General features: G+C 40.4%; 1 protein-coding gene across 5 annotated transcripts in view; it reads right to left on the bottom strand.

The window, feature by feature from the left end:
• Nucleotides 1-19,356, bottom strand: part of nfixb (nuclear factor I/Xb) — a 333,084-nt gene that overhangs the window by 309,150 nt on the left and 4,578 nt on the right. For all 5 annotated transcript variants that reach the window (XM_034189498.1, XM_034189500.1, XM_034189503.1 and 2 more), the window contains exon 2: nt 2,574-2,657. In XM_034189498.1, coding sequence (XP_034045389.1) covers nt 2,574-2,657 — 84 coding nt within the window. The remainder of the gene's footprint in view (nt 1-2,573; nt 2,658-19,356) is intronic.

Raw genomic sequence — 19,356 nt, 5'->3', positions numbered from 1 at the left:
CATAATGGTTCATTTCTGCACCCTGAGACACACGATACACCGTTGCAACCCAGATTCTCTATGAGATTCAGACTGAGTCTCACAGTGGGAAACAAAGAGTGCAGCCTATAAACCAGCTCTCACCTCATTAACAGTCACATTTTCAGTCTCACATACACACACACACACACAAAACACACACTTCACTGCCATTTTATATCATGTAGATCAGTATAAATCTGTGGCATCTTTAAAGTTACAGTGTGTATAATTTAGTGTCATCTAGTGGTGGGTTTGCAAAATGCATTATGCTGTTGTGAGTCATGATATTGGTTTTTTTCATGTTTTTGCTTCTTTGGCGATGGGGATTCATGCTCCCTTGCCTTTTCTTGTAATAATCAATATGTATGATCCACAGTTTCATAAATATGAGGGTTCTTATACTTGTCAGCCTGCACTAGCTATCAGTAGACATGTAACCACTGATTCCTCTTCTTTTTACCTTTAATCTTCTGGCTGTGCTGCAAAATGCAAAGGCCAGCTGAAGTTTGTCCCTTTAGTGCTACTGTAACAAGATAGAAGTGCAACATGGCAGCCTTCGTGAGGGGACCACTACCATGTGAATATGGAGTCTCCTAAGCTTATGAAAACACATCAGTTCATTGTTGCATGATTATACACTAATAAACAAATTGTTAGCCTGTTGCAGGGCAGTAAGTTAACATGTTGTAAGCAAAATAATTTACTAAACGAGGTGCAGCAGGATTACACAAAGTCCTTAGGCCTCGTGGCAGAGCATGAGTGTCGCTGTCATTTTGGTGTGCATCCTCACTTTAAGTTTAAACTGACCTGTATGTCAGTGCTTTACATTAAACTAAATATCTGCACACTGCACTGTTATATAACAGGCCAGGTTTTATGTGGGATGGAGTTCATGGTGTTTGCACACCCAAGCTTGGACTGGATCCTGCTGGTGAGCCATCCATTGGAGCTTTGGTGGCACAGTGGATTAGTGGTTATCACTGGTGCTTCACAGCAAGAAGGTCGTGGGATCGCTTCCCGCCCTTTCTGTGTGGAGTTTGCATGTCCTCCCAGTGTCTGCGTGGGTTTCCTCCGGGCACTCTGGTTTCCTCCCACAATCAAAAACATGCTTATTTACGGTCTGCTCCTTTGTCTGCCCCTGACTAAGGTAGCGTCTCTACATCTGGGGTTGGTCCCTGGGCGCTGAACTGTGGCTGCCCACTGCACCTAGTGGTTGGATTGTGTCTAACTGTAATTAGGATGGGTTAAATGCAGGGGACAAATTTTTGCTGTATGTATGTACAATGACAATAAAGGCACTTTACTTCACCGCTGAAGAACTGTGTTACTGTGAGGTCTTCCATACTGATAATCTAGGACAAGAACACTGTTTCCGTTCTTCTGAACTGTGACAGGATAAAACGATTTGTGTCAGTGTTTTGCTGCAACACACAGAGGAAAACTCATGTATTTTTCCCTCCTCCTTCAAGGACTTGGAGCCTTAGACTGGTGGTGCGCTGAGTGAGAAAGGGGGTCGGCCTTTTATTTAAAGTATTATTTTGATTTTGATTAACTGTGACTTATGTTGGGTTGGTATCGGATGGGTAATGAAAACCTAAGTGCACTACTGAAATTTCCAGACAATGATGAGATATTAACTTCCCAACTGCGCAAAAGAAGTAAAATTTAAGTAGACCTAAATTGAGAACTTTCAATCAATCAATCAATCAATCAATAACTTTATTAATCCCACAAGGGCAATTTCATTTGAGTAGTCCGTTAAAAAAAAACACAATAACATAACAACATAAAACAACAATAAAACTAATAAAAACAAATACAAACAGACTTAAGGAGTTAAAATGAATAGCAAGAATAAATAAAAACATGGTAGATCTATGGAGCATTTAAAAGTCAAATCGCGGAAGGGATAAACGACTTTAAAAACTAATAGAGGAAATTAAGTTGACTCAGAATAAAAGAAACCCCAGACAAAAAGGAAACTCAGACTTGATAAAAGAAACCCAGATTTCAACTGATTCAGCCAAACCCTCTTAACCATCTGCGCAAAGGTGAGTTGCACTGGAGAACATCTTGCATGGTTGGAGCCAGCAACGTGCACAGAGCACTGGTCCAAGCCACCTGTGGGTCTCTCACCGACGGCGCTTCACTGTATTCCATTTATGCTAATAAACACTTCTAATTCCGACACCCTCCAGCTTTAAAGATGTTTGCCTTTGTTTCTTTGCTTTCTCCTTTTTCTTCATTTTGTACAACTCAGCACTCTGCATATTACTGTCATCATTTTCATTCCCATGAGGTGAGGGTACTTTGTTGGAGTTGCAAAGGCCTCCTTTTTTTTTTTCTTTTCTTCTTAAATGTGTATGTGGAAATAATGATTGTAATGGTTTGCAGCTGAGTAGAGAGAGCTGTGAATGACATTATGATTGTAGTGCAATTACCAAGCGCATGAAAACAGACTATCAGTCAACTTAATGAGCAATGACACATTTAACACCACATGAAAACATGATAATAAGGAATAAATAAATAAATAATAAATAAAATCATACCCTGTATGAATCTGATACTACAAAGCATTCAGGCATCCCAGGACCTCTGGAGGGTTCTTCATTCAACAGAAAGGTTTCGGTTGCCTGAAATGTAACACAATAATCAAATTTATTCATTGCAATAAAATCAGGGAATTTAACAACACAAAAAAGATTATGCAAAGCAGTAAAAATATCCATGTTAGTTTTCTATTTGAGCCTTGTCTTCATTTTGACTTCATCAGGTTTCACCACCGCACAGCTCCTGATGAGTAGGTGACAACTGTGCTGTTAACTGGCGAGATAATGGGGAAATAACATCTTTCATCTTTCCTTCTGCAGATCCGCGTGCACGTGCACATATTCCACAGTGTGCCTGAGCCCATATGGTGTGCAGGCCTGAGGCCTGGCCGTGTCACTCACCAGCACTTGAATGGGGAGCAAAGTGTTTTGGCGCTGTGCGGTGCACAATACTCCAACACAAAGGCATTTCCTGTCCCTGCTATTTCACCTGCACACTCACTTTTCCCTCAGCGTGCTCTGATTCAGCACAAAACACTCACAAACGTGCTCACACACAGCCAGACCCCGTGCTCCCTCGGACGCAAATGCCAGCCCTGCAGTGCATCCATAGATGCACATGAAGTGTTTATTCTGTTTGTTTCTTTTCAGCATGCTTCATTTGTATGCTTCTGATGCACCCGGCTCTGAATGAGCATCTATTGCAGTTCTGCTGTCGAGGTGATCGGGCCGGACAACACTGACGGAAGGGAGCTGCAGATGGAGGCTTTGGATCAGGAATAGGAGTTAGGCCTGATTCACTCCTACTTTTCAGCTGAAATTGGTGCAAACTTGTTTTCATAAAGGCTGGCGGCGAATCCCTGCTGTGGAAATCACCTAAACCTGTTAGACAGGGGCTCAAACTTACTAAGTAAATAAAAATAACTGATTCCCTGATTAATTAAGGGAGCAGTTTCTATGTTACACACTGCAGGCAAAACAGCACATAAGGACCGCTTAAATTGTATCGCCAGATAGAGGAGGAGAAATAATCCTATTTTCCACAATTTTACTTTCTAATCTTGCAATGTACCTGAAGTGAAAAAAGCGTGGACCAAAAACAGGAACAAATATTGCTTGCAGCTGACAACAAAATGTAAAGTTATACTGTGTAAACAATTTTGAGGGAATTCAAGCAGACATTAGGTTACTTAACCATACACGTATGCGGAAACTCACACAAATGCACGCACATAGTGACACGGGGTTGCACTTACACAAATACATGCGCAGACACATGCATAAACACGGCACTATAATAAGTCCCAGACTTGGGCTAACCAAAGTGCGGCTGGAGATGCAGGCTATTCATATCCTCCAGAATGACAGGTTACCACTCGAGACTTTGTCCCTCTGACTGTAACACAGGAAGGGCGTGTGTGTGTGTGTGTGTGTGTGTGTGTGTGTGTGTGTGTGTGTGTGTGTGTGTGTGTGTGTGTGTGTGTGTGTGTGTGTGTGTGTGGGCACACGTGATCATGGTCAGGCAGATTGATTAACATAAGATTAACCATGTTTTGTTTGACGTGGTCTCGTGCACTGGACAAAAAGAAAATGAAGGCAAGCAGCTGCAGCGACTTCTGGAGTTTATGCAATGTAAGCTAATATAGATCACTAATGCTAGCCCCCTCCCACGACCCAAATCCATAAGCAACAGAAGGCAACTAAAAGGTGGTCTCCCATTGCCAATACATGGCCCAGCCTCCCTTCCTGATTCCAAAAATGAGGAAATCGGGCCCGATTTATTACAATAGAAGTCAAAATGTGTGTTTTGGTCTTCTGTCGAAGAGCGCAACATACCATCTACATTTGTCATCTACCACATAGATATCATACACATGTATGATAAGTGGATCTATGCACTTCACTGACCTGTGTCCCACATGGCACCCTGTGCTTCACAGAGCTGTACGCCAGCCCCTGCTCCCCTGCACACAGCCCCTACAGACCGAGTGCACATGATCGCTGCACCCTTCGGTCAATTTTCACCCCGCTCCAATTAAATCACTCACCATTCAGTCCAAAACAGAAAACAATCTGCATTGTATTTTACTCTTAAAGAAAAAGATGTATAATACCCTTTATCTGCACAAATTACATCTGATTATTCATGTTTTGTAGATCACAATGTGTCTTGACATCACAATTTTTAAAAATATGTTTAAGGGCCCCTTCACACATAACACGATTGAAGCCGACTAGTGCACAAAGGAGGAATTGCATGCTATTCGTGAAAAATTGGAGCTGTCGCTACAATTATTCACGCACACCAGCGGCCGAAAGACAAAATGTGCCCTGTGAGAGTCCATTCAATCATTCTCATGGCAGGTGCTGGCCAAATAACAGGTGGCACACACGAACACCCAGCACCGCTTGCTTGACACTTAGAAAATGTGTGGCCATTCGTGCTGTCAGCACAAAAACAGTGAGCAGATGATCACTTTTGAGCTGAATGTGAAATTTGTCTATGTCCCCACGAGGGTGGGGTTGCAAAAAGCAACACACATGTGGCGTGCATGTGTGCGCGTGTGTCATTCCCCTCCCCACTCTCTCTCTGAAACACATGTGGTGTTTGTGTGTTCTTCCCCCGCTCCTCCCTACACATGTGGTGTGCGGGGGTGGCACACTTGCATAAAATGCTTATACGTATGTACAGACATGATCACATAGGGGCCGGTCAGCCACCTATGTGATCCCTGTCATCTGACTGCAGCACACTGACTTCTGGAAATGACAGGTCAGTGCACACGTCGTGTCACATTCAACACACAGACCACCGCCGGGACAGGTACACTCAACAAAAATATAAACACAGCACTTTTGGTTTTGCTCCCATTTTGTATGAGATGAACTCAAAGATCTAAAACGTTTTCCACATACACAATATCACCATTTCCCTCAAATATTGTTCACAAACCATTCTAAATCTGTGACAGTGAGCACTTCTCCTTTGCTGAGATAATCCATCCCACCTCACAGGTGTGCCATATCAAGATGCTGATTAGACACCATGATTAGTGCACAGGTGTGCCTTAGACTGTCCACAATAAAAGGCCACTCTGAAAGGTGCAGTTTTATCACACAGCACAATGCCACAGATGTCGCAAGATTTGAGGGAGCGTGCAATTGGCATGCTGACAGCAGGAATGTCAACCAGAGCTGTTGCTCGTGTATTGAATGTACATTTCTCTACCATAAGCCATCTCCAAAGGCGTTTCAGAGAATTTGGCAGTACATCCAACCAGCCTCACAACCGCAGACCACGCGTAACCACACCAGCCCAGGACCTCCACATCCAGCATGTTCACCTCCAAGATCGTCTGAGACCAGCCACTCGGACAGCTGCTGAAACAATCGGTTTGCATAACCAAAGAATTTCTGCACAAACTGTCAGAAACCGTCTCAGGGAAGCTCATCTGCATGCTCGTCGTCCTCATCGGGGTCTCGACCTGACTCCAGTTCATCGTTGTAACCGACTTGAGTGGGCAAATGCTCACATTCGCTGGCGTTTGGCACGTTGGAGAGGTGTCCTCTTCACGGATGAATCCCGGTTCACACTGTCCAGGGCAGATGGCAGACAGCGTGTGTGGCGTCGTGTGGGTGAGCGGTTTTCTGATGTCAATGTTGTGGATCGAGTGGCCCAAGGTGGCGGTGGGGTTATGGTATGGGCAGGCATCTGTTATGGACGAAGAACACAGGTGCATTTTATTGATTGCATTTTGAAAGCACAGAGATACCGTGACGAGATCCTGAGGCCCATTGTTGTGCCAATCCAAGAACATCACCTCATGTTGCAGCAGGATAATGCACGGCCCCATGTTGCAAGGATCTGTACACAATTCTTGGAAGCTGAAAATGTCCCAGTTCTTGCATGGCCGGTATACTCACCGGACATGTCACCCATTGAGCATGTTTGGGATGCTCTGGACCGGCGTATACGACAGCGTGTACCAGTTCCTGCCAATATCCAGCAACTTCGCACAGCCATTGAAGAGGAGTGGACCAACATTCCACAGGCCACAATTGACAACCTGATCAACTCTATGCGAAGGAGATGTGTTGCACTGCATGAGGCAAATGGTGGTCACACCAGATACTGACTGGTATCCCCCCCCCCCCCCAATAAAACAAAACTGCACCTTTCAGAGTGGCCTTTTATTGTGGACAGTCTAAGGCACACCTGTGCACTAATCATGGTGTCTAATCAGCATCTTGGTATGGCACACCTGTGAGGTGGGATGGATTATCTCAGCAAAGGAGAAGTGCTCACTATCACAGATTTAGACTGGTTTGTGAACAACATTTGAGGGAAATGGTGATATTGTGTATGTGGAAAAAGTTTTAGATCTTTGAGTTCATCTCATACAAAATGGGAGCAAAACCAAAAGTGTTGCGTTTATATTTTTGTTGAGTGTATATAAATGATTACGTCAATACCTACCTACGCAATTACATAACAAATAACTCAAATGAATGACCACATAACACAGAAACAGAGAGTGACACGTTGGTCTGGGCACTGAACAGACGGGGGGGCGTAGATGCCAACAGCAAGTACTGTGTCTCTGTCTGCATGTGTCTCTGTCTGCCATCCTCATGTGGAAATACATAAAATGTCTTTCGTCTTTGCGCCGGGCTGCAGTGGTGGCACACAACGCACCTTGGTAGGCTGCGGGCCGGTCAACACACGTGTCCATACATTGTCTAATTTCTCTTTTTTTTTTAAACGTGTATCTCCTTGTTGATTTTAAGCATTTCATGCTCCTGTTATAAGACAGTGATTGTAGCGCAGTGGTAAAGTTTCTGTCTGTTAATCAGAGCTTTTGTACATTGCAGGTTTGAATCTCGGGAGTGGCATTTATTTTTTATTTAACCAGGGTTATTTAGCTGCAGGGTTCTGTATTGGGTCCCCTTTTTTTTTTATACCAACCCAGTGATTTTCACTAATTATACACTAATATCACATCTATCAGTGTCTGGTGATTGTATTAATTATTTTTATACCCAGCTGGACATAATAAGAGTGCACTGCTTCACTGGTGTCATTTCATGATTGTACGTCTGTGACCATGGGTCATCTACAGAGGAACAGACATGCTTCTTCATTTTGTACAGTGTTTTTTTATGGTGTGTGATTTTTGTTTTTTTGTTTTTTCTCCACAGCAGAGGCACGATGTGGTTCAACATATTCCAGCTGGATTTTTGTTTTTTCTTCCACAACAACAGCATGATGTGGTGCAACATGTTTCAGCTGCACGCACTGTGTTTGTGCACGCTCATGCTCATGCACAAAACCACTGCTGATGTGTCATGCACGCCTGTGCGACCGTGCATCCCTCACAATAGCAGGTGGAATGTTTCGTGGTTCCCCATTTTGTGTTTGGTTCACGGATTTTGTTCTGGTTTCTGCGTCTTTCGTGTTATGTGTGAAGGGGCCCTAAGACTTTCCCGATTGCTCACACCATTCTGCAGTGCTACTTTTCCCATGAATTGCAGGACCTGATTGGGATTCATATTTATTCTTTTATTTTTGCACCAAAAATGGACGCAATCAGATATCAAATATTGACAATATTTAAATCTGGTCTCCCATTGATAATGTTAGACCAGCTTAAGGTGATGCATGATTTAAGAAAAAAAAAGGAAGGTGTGAAAGACAACTGCTTCCTCTGTCTGTTGCTGTCAGCAGAAATGAATTATTCTTTTCTCTTCCACAGGCTGTGTTGGGCATGTGCCACAGACGAAACCGGAATTCAGATATGGACTTCTGAGACGTACGTCACAAAAGTCTCACAGAAGTCATTTCACACCCCAAAATTTTCTTTTGGTATTGGGATAAAGTCTGACTGGACAGTCATAGAATTATGGGACATTAACAATATGTTGACACATGCTTGCTTTTCTGAGAGCCAACATAGTATTCCCCATTATTGTCCATTATTGTTGTGTAACAACAATGTTGCAGTGGTGACATAGGAAATCTCAGCCAATCAACGCTTGATGTTCAGGTTTGGAAATCCAACTGGGTCAGTGTCATCAATAAACATGTTTTTGAGAAGGTGAGATAAGAGGGACGGTTTGGGGGATCTATGCTACCTTCAAGACAACATTAAATTCAGAACTCCCAAGTTGGGAATGTCCGAATTTGGAAAAGTGTGAGTTTACTTGATGAATGCTAGCAAGCAACTTCACTAATATATAAAGAATGCAAACATATCATATATTGCAAGTCCCTTTGGCTGCTCCCTTGTTTGCACTCGGGGTCGCCACAGCAAATCTAAGGTTGATCTGCATGTTGAATTGGCACAGGTTTTAACGGCGGATGCCCTTCCTGACGCAACTCCACATTACATGGAGAATTGTGGCAGGGGTGAGATTTTTGTTTTGTTAAAAGTATATAAAATATAAAAGTATCATTACTTTGTTAAAAGTAATGAAATAACATTTGTCACATTACTGTCTCAACAGTCACAATGGAAGAGGCCATGACAGCATTTGTTGTGACATCAAGTCAATTAAATTCGAGCATTGAATTTCCAAGTAAGTTTGTCAGCAAAAAAGTCAAACCTGAAGATGCATTCAAATAATTTTGCCAGAGAAGGAGTTTGTAATTTCCCACTTGCCAACTTGTCATGAATGCACAAAATATAACAGTATGAAGGCCCTCCCTCCCCCCCAAAAAAACCTTAAAAGGTATAGTTTGTAAGATTCTTTATTTGTGGAAATTGAATAAAGTATTCTTAACTATCTGTTCATTAATGTACCTACAACTACGAATCAATGTGTTGTCACAAGCATTCATATACACATGGGAGTGGGCCCTCTCATGGAGGCCGCCATGTTGCATTGCCATGTTGTCACAGCATCTCCCCACCCCAAAAAAGAGTACTTGCCCCCCCCCCCCCCCCCCCACACACACACACCATCTACAGGTTGCTGGCTACAAGTTTGAGAGCCCTCATTTTAGTGAACTGGGAGATCATACTATTGCTTATCATAAGAAAAAGCAAGGGAGCCTGAATTCCAATATTGTGACTGACGACAGCATAATGCATTCTCCAACCTTGCCACTAGGTGACAATAAATCCTACACACAGTAGCTTTAATGTGTGCGGCTAGCAGAGTTATATTTTTAGGTTTTCTCCACATTTTATTTATTTATTTATTGACAGTACAATAACTTTAGCAATGACCACATGAAGTATTCACTAAGTTAAATAAAGTTAGAATTCAAGTCGTCCAAGTGACTAAGAAAACAACTCATGGCGATCGACCTCAGCAGCCGCCTTCTGGCCTGTCATCATTAATATGTGTGGAAACACGAGGAAAACCATTTGTCCCACTAAATGGTGCCCTTGTCAGCTTCCCTGGGCTTTTTGTTAAGCTCTTAGACTGGCCGGTCCAGCTGAAGGATATATTTTACCCTGCTGATAATCACAGAGCAACAGACCACAAGGCACACGCGTACATCTAATTGCCTCTTTCTGACAGGTTATAGTCACATTAAATGTTGAATTACGGTCCGTATGGCACAAATGATTGAGGTCACACTGAGGGTAACTAAACAGTGATTAAATGAGAGGATGACAGTTTGGTCATGATGATGAACCAAGTTTTTCTTTATCTCTGGCTTTATATTCAACACATGCAAAGGGCCATCATTTGTTTGATATCACTCACTGGACCCTTTTCTTTTCTCCTTTTATGGAACATGGCATCACATAACACACACACACACATATATATATATATATATATATATATATACATACCCCTGATGATTTCCATAATTTTCCTTTATAAATTATTGGGTGTTTGGATCAGCAATTTCAGTTATATATATCATATAGCAGACAAACACAGTGATATTTTGAGAAATGAAATGAAGTTTCTAGGATTTAAAGTGTGCAATAATTATTTAATCAAAATTAGGCAAGTGCATAAATTTGGGCATCCCAAAAGAAAAACTACATCAATATTTAATAGATCCTCCTTTTGCAGAAATAACAGCCTCTAAACGCTTCCTATAGCCTCCATTGAGAGTCTGGATTCGGGTTGAAGGTATTTTGGACCATTCTTCTTTACAAAACATCTCAGGTTTGTTGGTTTCCGAGCATGGACAGCCCATTTAAAATCACACCACAGATTTTCAATAATATTCAGGTCTGCGGACTGAGATGGCCATTCTAGAACATTGTACTTGTTTCTCTGCATGAATACCTTAGTAAATTTTGAGAAGTGTTTAGGGTCGTTGTCTTGTTGAAAGATGCAGCCCCGGTGCAACTTCAACTTTGTCACTGATTCATGAATATTGTTCTCAAGAATCTGATGATATTGACTGGAATCCATGTGACCCTCAGTTTTAACAAGATTCCCAGTACCTGCACTGACCACACAGCCCCACACCATGATAGAACCACCTCCAAATTTTACTGTAAGTAACAAGTGTTTTTCTTGGAATGCTGTGTTCTTTTCCAGTCTTGCATACCATCCGTTGTTATGTCCAAAAACTCAATTTTAGTTTAATCAGTCCACAGCATCTTATTCCAAAATGAAGCTAGCTTGTCCAAATGTGCTTTAGCATAACTCAAGTGACTCTGTTTGTAGCATGTATGCAGAAAAGGCTTCCTCTGCATTACTCTCTCATCCAGCGTCTCTTTCTGCAAAGTGTGTTGTATAGTTGAATGATAGTTGAATGCAGCAAGATCATGTTGTAGGTCTTTGGAGCAGGTCTGTGGGTTGACTATGACTATTCTCACCATCCTTTGCTTATCTGAGATTTTTCTTGGCCTTCGACTTCGGGCCTTAACTACCCACCTGGAAACCAAACGTTCTTTGAATGTTCATTGAATGTTTGCATGAGAACGTTTGCAAACGTGGCATGAACACTGCATGAACATCATATGAACAAAGAATGAGGACAGGTAATGTTTGCATGCGAACATTCAATGAACATTATATAAACGTTCACAAGTGTTCACAAACATTATATGAACAGTTGCAGCAGAACATTAAATGAACATTTGTAGAATGTTCGAATGCGAACATTACCTGTCCTCATTCTTTCTTCATATGATGTTCGTGCAATGTTCTTGCTCAATTACCTACAATTTTTGTGATTGTTCCTATTGAGAACTAAATAAGTAAAACAAACTTTATAAATGTTTTAAAATTCAGTAGGTTTTATTCCAATAGTGACTTGCAATGTGGAATTATATTGTGGAACATATAAAATCAATAATGGAAACTTTTGAAATCACTTAATTGATAACAGAGGAATTAATCTTTACAGAATTAAACATCATTGCTCAAAAAGCACATAAAATGAAAAATTTTCAACATTACAAAACATTTCTTAAGTGGTAAACCACAAACGCTACTCCAAAAAAATGTTCAGACATAATAAGAAAAAATCTTCTTGAATTAATAATGAAACCTAAAAAAAAAAAATTAATCTATTGATCTACATACAACTGATAATACACATTTTAGGAGCAAAAATAAATTCAACTTAAACATAAATCACCGCTTGAAACAAAAACTACAACAATCTTTTAGACATCTACATACAATTAATAAAAATCATATTTAAGAGCAAAACTGTGGACAGTTTTAACACAAACATTACTATCAATAAATTCCCTGAGAAAATTCCAATGGACGTTTTTAATCACATAGATTTGAAGACTGTGCCTGCGGTCTTCCATTTCCTCACTATGTTCCTCACAGTGGAAACTGACAGTTGAAATCTATGAGATAGCGTTTTGTATCCTTCCCCTAAACCATGACGTTGAACAATCTTTGTTTTCAGGTCATTTGAGAGTTGTTTAGAGGCTCCCATGTTGCCACTCTTTAGAAGAGATGCAAAGAGGGGAAACATTCGCATATGCTTAAATACTCTTTCTCATGATTGGATTCACCTGTGTAAGGAGGTCAAGGGTCAGTGAGCTTACCAAACCAATTTTGTGTTACAATAATTAGTGTAAATGTATTCAAATCAATAAAATGATTTGAAAACATAAATTCATGAACCTTCCTAATTTTGCTTAAATAATTATTGCACACTTTCTGTAAATACTAGAAATGTCATTTCACTTCTCAAATATCTGTGTGTTCGTCTTCTATATGATATACTTAAATGAAATTTCTGATCCACACAACCAATGATTTATAAAGGAAAATCATGAAAATGATCAGGGGTGCCCAAACTTTTGCATACAACTACATATACATATACACACACACACACACACACATATATATATATATATATATATATATATATATATATATATGCAGCATATGCCTAATCCATATGGCCAGCCAAGAGCAAAAATATTGCAAACATCGTTCATTCCTTTTTTCTTTTCTTTTTGGTGACCTACATGTATTGAAACACACAGCACAGACGTGTTTTTCAGATTTTACTCTACGGTGCTGATAACTCAAACAACACAAATAATCACAAAGCAGAAGATAAAATACAAATGTCACGAAAAGTGGATGATTCAGAAAGAGTGCACGTCATGGTTCAAAGTTCAAACATCCACGTTGATGAAAAATAATGGCTTATGAAAGGCCTGAAACACATGTTTATGTGATCATTCTTTGTGAGGCTTCCAGTGTATGCACTGAGTTTGATTAATTTGTGCCACGTTTTTGCTGAAGCCACAAAACGTCCTCCAGGTCTTTATACTCAGCTCCAAAATTTCAAAACAATTTTTTTTTTCATTTATGTTATTGAATGTTTCTAAAACAGAAAATGTTTTTTGCAAAACAATTGCTTTGTCCAGGATTATGAGCATGTCAGAATATGAAATTGTCTTCTGTAACATTGTTTCTTTTGGTGTTTTGAACATTTTGAAACAGTGACTCACTGTCTGCAGCAGTTTGTTAATTTTGTGTTAGGAGCATTTCACATTTTACTGAAACAACTGTCGGATTATTATTTTGAGCTATTTGAACTCGTGAAAAATTTTGTAAAACAATTTGCCAGTTCGAGCATTTTTAGCCAGTAAAATGTTTTCTGAAGCAATTGGTGCAGATGTTCATCAAGAATTTTTATTTCTGCCTTCACTAAACTCAAACTTCAATAGATGATGCTTTTGTACAGTGTTTGTTTTGAAACAGAGAATTGTTTTCTGAAGCAACTGTTTCATTTTATGTCACGAGCATTTTATGATAGTTAACTCAGTTCTGATTGTTTTAGTGTTTTGTGTGTTTTGAAACAATGAATCTTCTGAAGCAAATGTTTTGTTAAGTGTTTTAAGCAGTTAGCATTTTGAAAAAAAACAAAAACAAACTTGTTTAGCAAAACAGTGGATTCAGTTACAAATGTGAGTGATCAGAGTGAGTTTTGATTTGGAACAAAATAAAAAAAACAAAAAAAACCTATTTTCTACCTCAAATCCAGACCTGTGTCCATGATGATGTGTGGACAGATCTAACTTCAGGTGAAGGGGTGTGTGTGTGTGTGTGTGTGTGTGTGTGTGTGTGTGTGTGTGTGTGTGTGTGTGTGTGTGTGTGTGTGTGTGAGTGTGTGAGTGAGTGTGTGTGCACGTGCAACCGGACTATTAGGGAATTCTGGACCCCACCTCTGTCCTCCGCAAATTAAAAAAAAAAAATTCTACCTGAAATCCAGACCTGTGATGATGTGTTTATGAGGTGCTATATGTGTGTGTGTGTGTGTGTGTGTGTGCAACCAGTGTTGCCGACCAAACTGCCCCCCTAAAAATCAGTCCCCCCTTCCTTCACTGCGCATGCGTCATTTCGGAGCATCAGCAGCGATTCATTGGTTATCGCCTCATTTCTGCTTCAAATTGCGCTCCAGTCATCATCTCTCTCAGCTGCAGATATCTGAAGCTTTTGTACAACAATCATTTCCACATAAATTCAGCATTACTTCATAATAAAAAAAATGGGGGAAATGATCAGAGCACTGACAGCAGCATGTCTGAATCTGACTCTGTACACCCAAAGCGATCAAAGGGAATAATGTGATTATTAACCATCAGATGACAAAGTAAAACCTCTTAAATCATTCTAAAGTCAGTTTTAAGCAGAAGCAAGGCTGTTTTAAGCAGAAACGAGGTGATAATCTGTGAACTGCTGCTAATGCTCCGAAATGATGCATGTGCAGTGAAAGCGGCGGGGGCAGGGCTGATTTTTAGGGGGGACCGTTCAGATGGCGACGCTGGACTACCAGGAAATACTGGACCCTGCCTCTGCCCTCTGCAAATTAAAAAAAAATAAAATCTATTTCCTTTTCCCTCTATTCTAAGGCAATCTGGGTAGTAAATAGTCTCTCTAGTCTCTCTAGTCATCGTTTTGAATGCATAATTTCTATTTTAAACACTGGAAATCTTCTGAGGACAGTGACTTCAGTCAAACATGATGGACTGCCAAGAGTCTCCTTAACTGCCTCTGAACAAAGTGTAGGACAGTCTAGTGGTAGGGGAGGTGATGGTCTAGTGGTTAAAGCGTTGGGCTTCAGACCAGAGGAGCCTCTGTTCAAATCCCAGCCTGACCGGAAAATCACTAAGGGCCCTTGGGCAAGGTCTTTAATCCCCTAGTTGCTCCCGGTGTGTAGTGAGCACCTTGTTTGGCAGCACCCTGACACTGGGGTGAATGTGAGGCATTATTGTAAAGCGCTTTGAGCGTCTGATGCAGATGGAAAACCGTTATATAAATGCAGTCCATTTACCATTTCATTCTTCACTCCATCCATAGTTTATCCCATAATTTATCCTTTAATCACACCACCACCACTTTTTAGCTGAATCAATGAGCTTTTCTAACTGAAAACACAAAGCTGGAGCTTCATTTCTTCATATTCCTGGATGCACAACAATCTCTGAGAGGCAGGTACCATCACAATCACTGACTATTCAATTATGAGGACAACGCTTCCTAAAGCAGATCATATCTGATGTCTCAGCCAGTCCCACTTCATCCAGCCTTAATTAGGTTCTCCTTCTTCACCTGGTAACCAGCTAACAAACCTGTGCAGATGTGGCAAGCACATCAAAGAGAGGGAGGGATGGGAGGGAGAACTTATTTGTAGAAAGAAATGTGTGTGAGTGTGAGTGTGTGTGTGTGTGTGTGTGTGTGTGGGGGGGGGGGGGGGGGGGTATGAAAGGGTAAATTTATGTTGTGTGAGTCCAAGCCAGCGCCACCTCAGGGAGAAACGCTGGAAAAATGTGATATTTTACACCTGCTTCTCAGGAGGCGAGGAATAAGAGACAGGGAGTGGAGGAGGCGGTAATTAGAGGATTGTGTGTGTGTGTGTGTGTGTGTGTGTGTTCAGTTGATTCCAGGGCTTGCCACTGGTTCTTCTCAGGCATTCAATTTGATGTGTTCAATGCCAGATTATTAAAATTGCTAAACCTGGTTCCTCCGAATGCTAAAAAAAGGTGTTGAAAATTTAAACAAATATGCTAATATTGTTACAGTGATAAATAGCTGGCAAGCCACATTTAATGAATAATGCTATTGGCTCTAATTCCTCATTAAGGCCCTAAAGAGGGGGTGAAGAGAGAAAATGCATGAATTGTTGTGATTTTTTTTTTCTTTCTTTTTTTAAATTAAACTCAGAAGACAGAAGATACCAATACCTTCCCAAATTAAGTAGATTCAAATTACTGGCTTCCACAGCTGGTGTGCAGTCTGGGGTGTCTTGTGAAACCAATTAATGTGAGGCTTAATCCTGTATAAGTAATGGAGGCAGTGATAGAAATGAGATGGAAGAGTTGTAAGGGTTATAGGTGATCATGCTGATAAGAATTCGTAAGGTTTATTCATCAGAGTGCATACCTCTGCCAAGGCCCCAAGTGCCTTATTACCACCACCAAAGAGTTTATGTGATACAGGAGTGTCACCGTGAATCCATCTGTCTGCTACATGCTGCCATCGCGGTGCTACAAGTATTTTGAAGAACTCGTCGTTCTCTGAAGCAATTTTTTTCATTTAGTGTTTCAAGTGCTTTGAAACAATAACTATCTGGAGTTGTTCATTTAGTGGTTTCTGTGTATTCAAACAGTGAATCATCATCAGAAGCAAACTTCATTTAATGTTCTCAGCATTTCAATATTTCACTTAGTGTTTTGCACATTTTTGAAAAGTGAATAAATGAATTAGTGGCTGAAATGATTGTTTCATTTTTGGTGTTAGAGCATTCTGAAACAGCAAATCATTACCTGAAACAAATGATTCTTTTACGGTTTCAAACTTTGTTATTTTTACTGTTGTGTTTCATTTAATTTTATTGGGCATAACCTGGTGCTGTCATGAGTTGAGTTCATTTAGTTGTTCATTTTGAACATGCTGAAACAGTGAATCGAGTTCTGAAGTAATTCTTACACTTTCCAGTGTTTCGGAAATGTACATCACATTTGTAAAATTAATTTGCTGTATTGAATGTTTCAAACCAATGAATCTTTGTCTGAAACAAGTGTTTCATTTAATGTTTAGTGAGTTATGAAACAGACCATCATTGTCTAAGTGTTCCTCTACTGTTTTGAAATTTCCATCAGTGAATACTTTTGTGAAGTAGTTAATTCTGTGATTCTGTTCAAAGGTAACCTGCAGCACTTGAGAAGATGAGTGAGGAATCAGTGTCTGGATTTGTGATCTTCCTGGATCAAGACTTTCACAGACTTCCTGGACCCCGGAGACCAAACGTGCATCTGTTTGTGATGAAAGTGTCGAAGGTGTTGAGAGATTCACTTATCTCACCAGTGACATTCATGTCTCAGCAACTTTGGCCTTTGTGATCAAGAGATGATTGGAAAGATCTTACGGAGTCGTGAGGTCATTGGACAGAGGTGTTTCATTACATCCAAGTCTTTAGGCTCCTGGTTCTTCCTTTCTTACTGTACAGTTGTGGGACTTGAGTGCAAACCAGTGATGTAAAACGATATCTGGATGTATAACTGAGTATCATCACCATAGCAGTGAAAGGTCTTTGGTACTAGGTCTCTTTGGAGAATCCTTGAGTACCCCGGAATGATTTCATGTCAAACAAACAGTTACTTAGGGAGACTCAGATGCATGGTAATGTACTGTCAGCTATGACGTTTTGCCATGTGGTGTGTTTCTCTGGGCATGATTCACCACGCAGGTGCCTCAGTGTTGAGGACCCCAGCACCTGATAGAGGACAAGGGGATGCCCACACATCACCTGACTACAGCATATGCAGCTGTGTTCAAAATAATAGCAGTGTGTTTAAAAAATGAGTAAAACTCAAAATCCCTATAATACGAGTAGCTTTGATTTCCATACACGCAAATGGAAACAGAAACACTTCACATTCTGTTCCAAATCAGAACATGAAGAAAAATTGATTAAATTTGTTATTATTTAAAGTGAAGAAACCTGAATGTGTGCAGTTTTCTTTGCAAACTCAAAGATTTACTGTATTTATCTTTCCTGTGAATCACTGAACTAATATGTAGTTGCATAAGTACTGTTTCTGAGAACTGCTTCACATCAGTGTTGCATGGAGTCGACCAACTTCTGGCACCTATAAACAGGTGCAATTGGACTACATTCCACTGTTCCTCTCCATTGCTTGGTTTTGCCTCAGAAACATCATTTTTTATGTCACCCCACGTTTTCTATTGGATTAAAGTCCCAGGATTGGGCTGGCCACTGCATATCTTTAATCTTATTGGTCTGGAACCAAGATGCTGCTCACTTACTGGTGTGTTTGGGATCATTGTCTTGTTGAAACACAGAAGGACATTTCCTCTTTGGCATAAGGCAACATGTCCTATTCAAACATTTTGATGTATTCAAACTGATCCATGATCCCTAGTATGTGACAAATCAGCCCGACACCAGACTATGAGAAACATCTCCATATCATGATGCTTGCTCTACCATGCGTCTTCAAAGTGTACTGTGGCTTGAATTTAGTTTTTGGGGGTCGTCTGACAAACTGTCTGTGGCTCTTAGACCTAAAAAGAACAATCTTGTTTTCATCAGTCCACAAAACGTTGCTCCATTTCTATTTGGGCCAGTCAGTGTGTTCTTTGGCAAATTGTAACCTCTTCAGCACGTTGTTTTGTCAACAATGGGACTTTTTCGGGGCTTCTTGCCCTTAGCTTGTCTTTACATAGGCATCTTCTAATTGTTACAGTACTCACAGGTAACTTTAGACCTTTGATCACCCTGGAGCTGATCATTGGCTGAGTCCTTGCCATTCTGGCTATTCTTTGATCTATTTGAATGGCGGTCTTCCATTTTCTTCCACGTCTTTCTGGTTTTGGTTGACATTTTAAAGCATTTGAGATCATTTTAGCTGAGCAGTCTGTAATTTTCTGCACTTCTTTATGTTTTCCTGTCCAATCAACTTTTTAATCAAAGTATGCTGTTCAGTGTCTGCAATGACCCATTTTACTCAGATTTTCAGGGAGAAATGCACAGCAACCAGCATGTACAACATTTGCTGCCTTCGCCCTTAAATAAGTTCCAGTGTTTGACACTGCTATTTTTTTGAACAGTCTAATGTTCCTTTTTCTTTACTTTCTGTAAATTCATACCAAATTTGCTAAATTTTTTCTTCATGTTTTGATTTGGAATAGAATGTGGAGTGTTACCAATGCATTTGCATGCATGGAAATAAAATCTATTACAAAGATTTTGAGCTTTACTCACCCTTTTAAACACAATGCTATTATTTTGAGCACAATTGTGCATTGTTGCTTTCTAGTAGGTGGGATGGACTGGTTGCTGCCTGGTTGGTTG

Source organism: Thalassophryne amazonica, chromosome 16 (genome assembly GCF_902500255.1).
Source record: "Thalassophryne amazonica chromosome 16, fThaAma1.1, whole genome shotgun sequence".
Taxonomy (NCBI): Eukaryota; Metazoa; Chordata; class Actinopteri; order Batrachoidiformes; family Batrachoididae; genus Thalassophryne; species Thalassophryne amazonica.
This window is presented reverse-complemented; position numbering and strand designations above follow the sequence as displayed.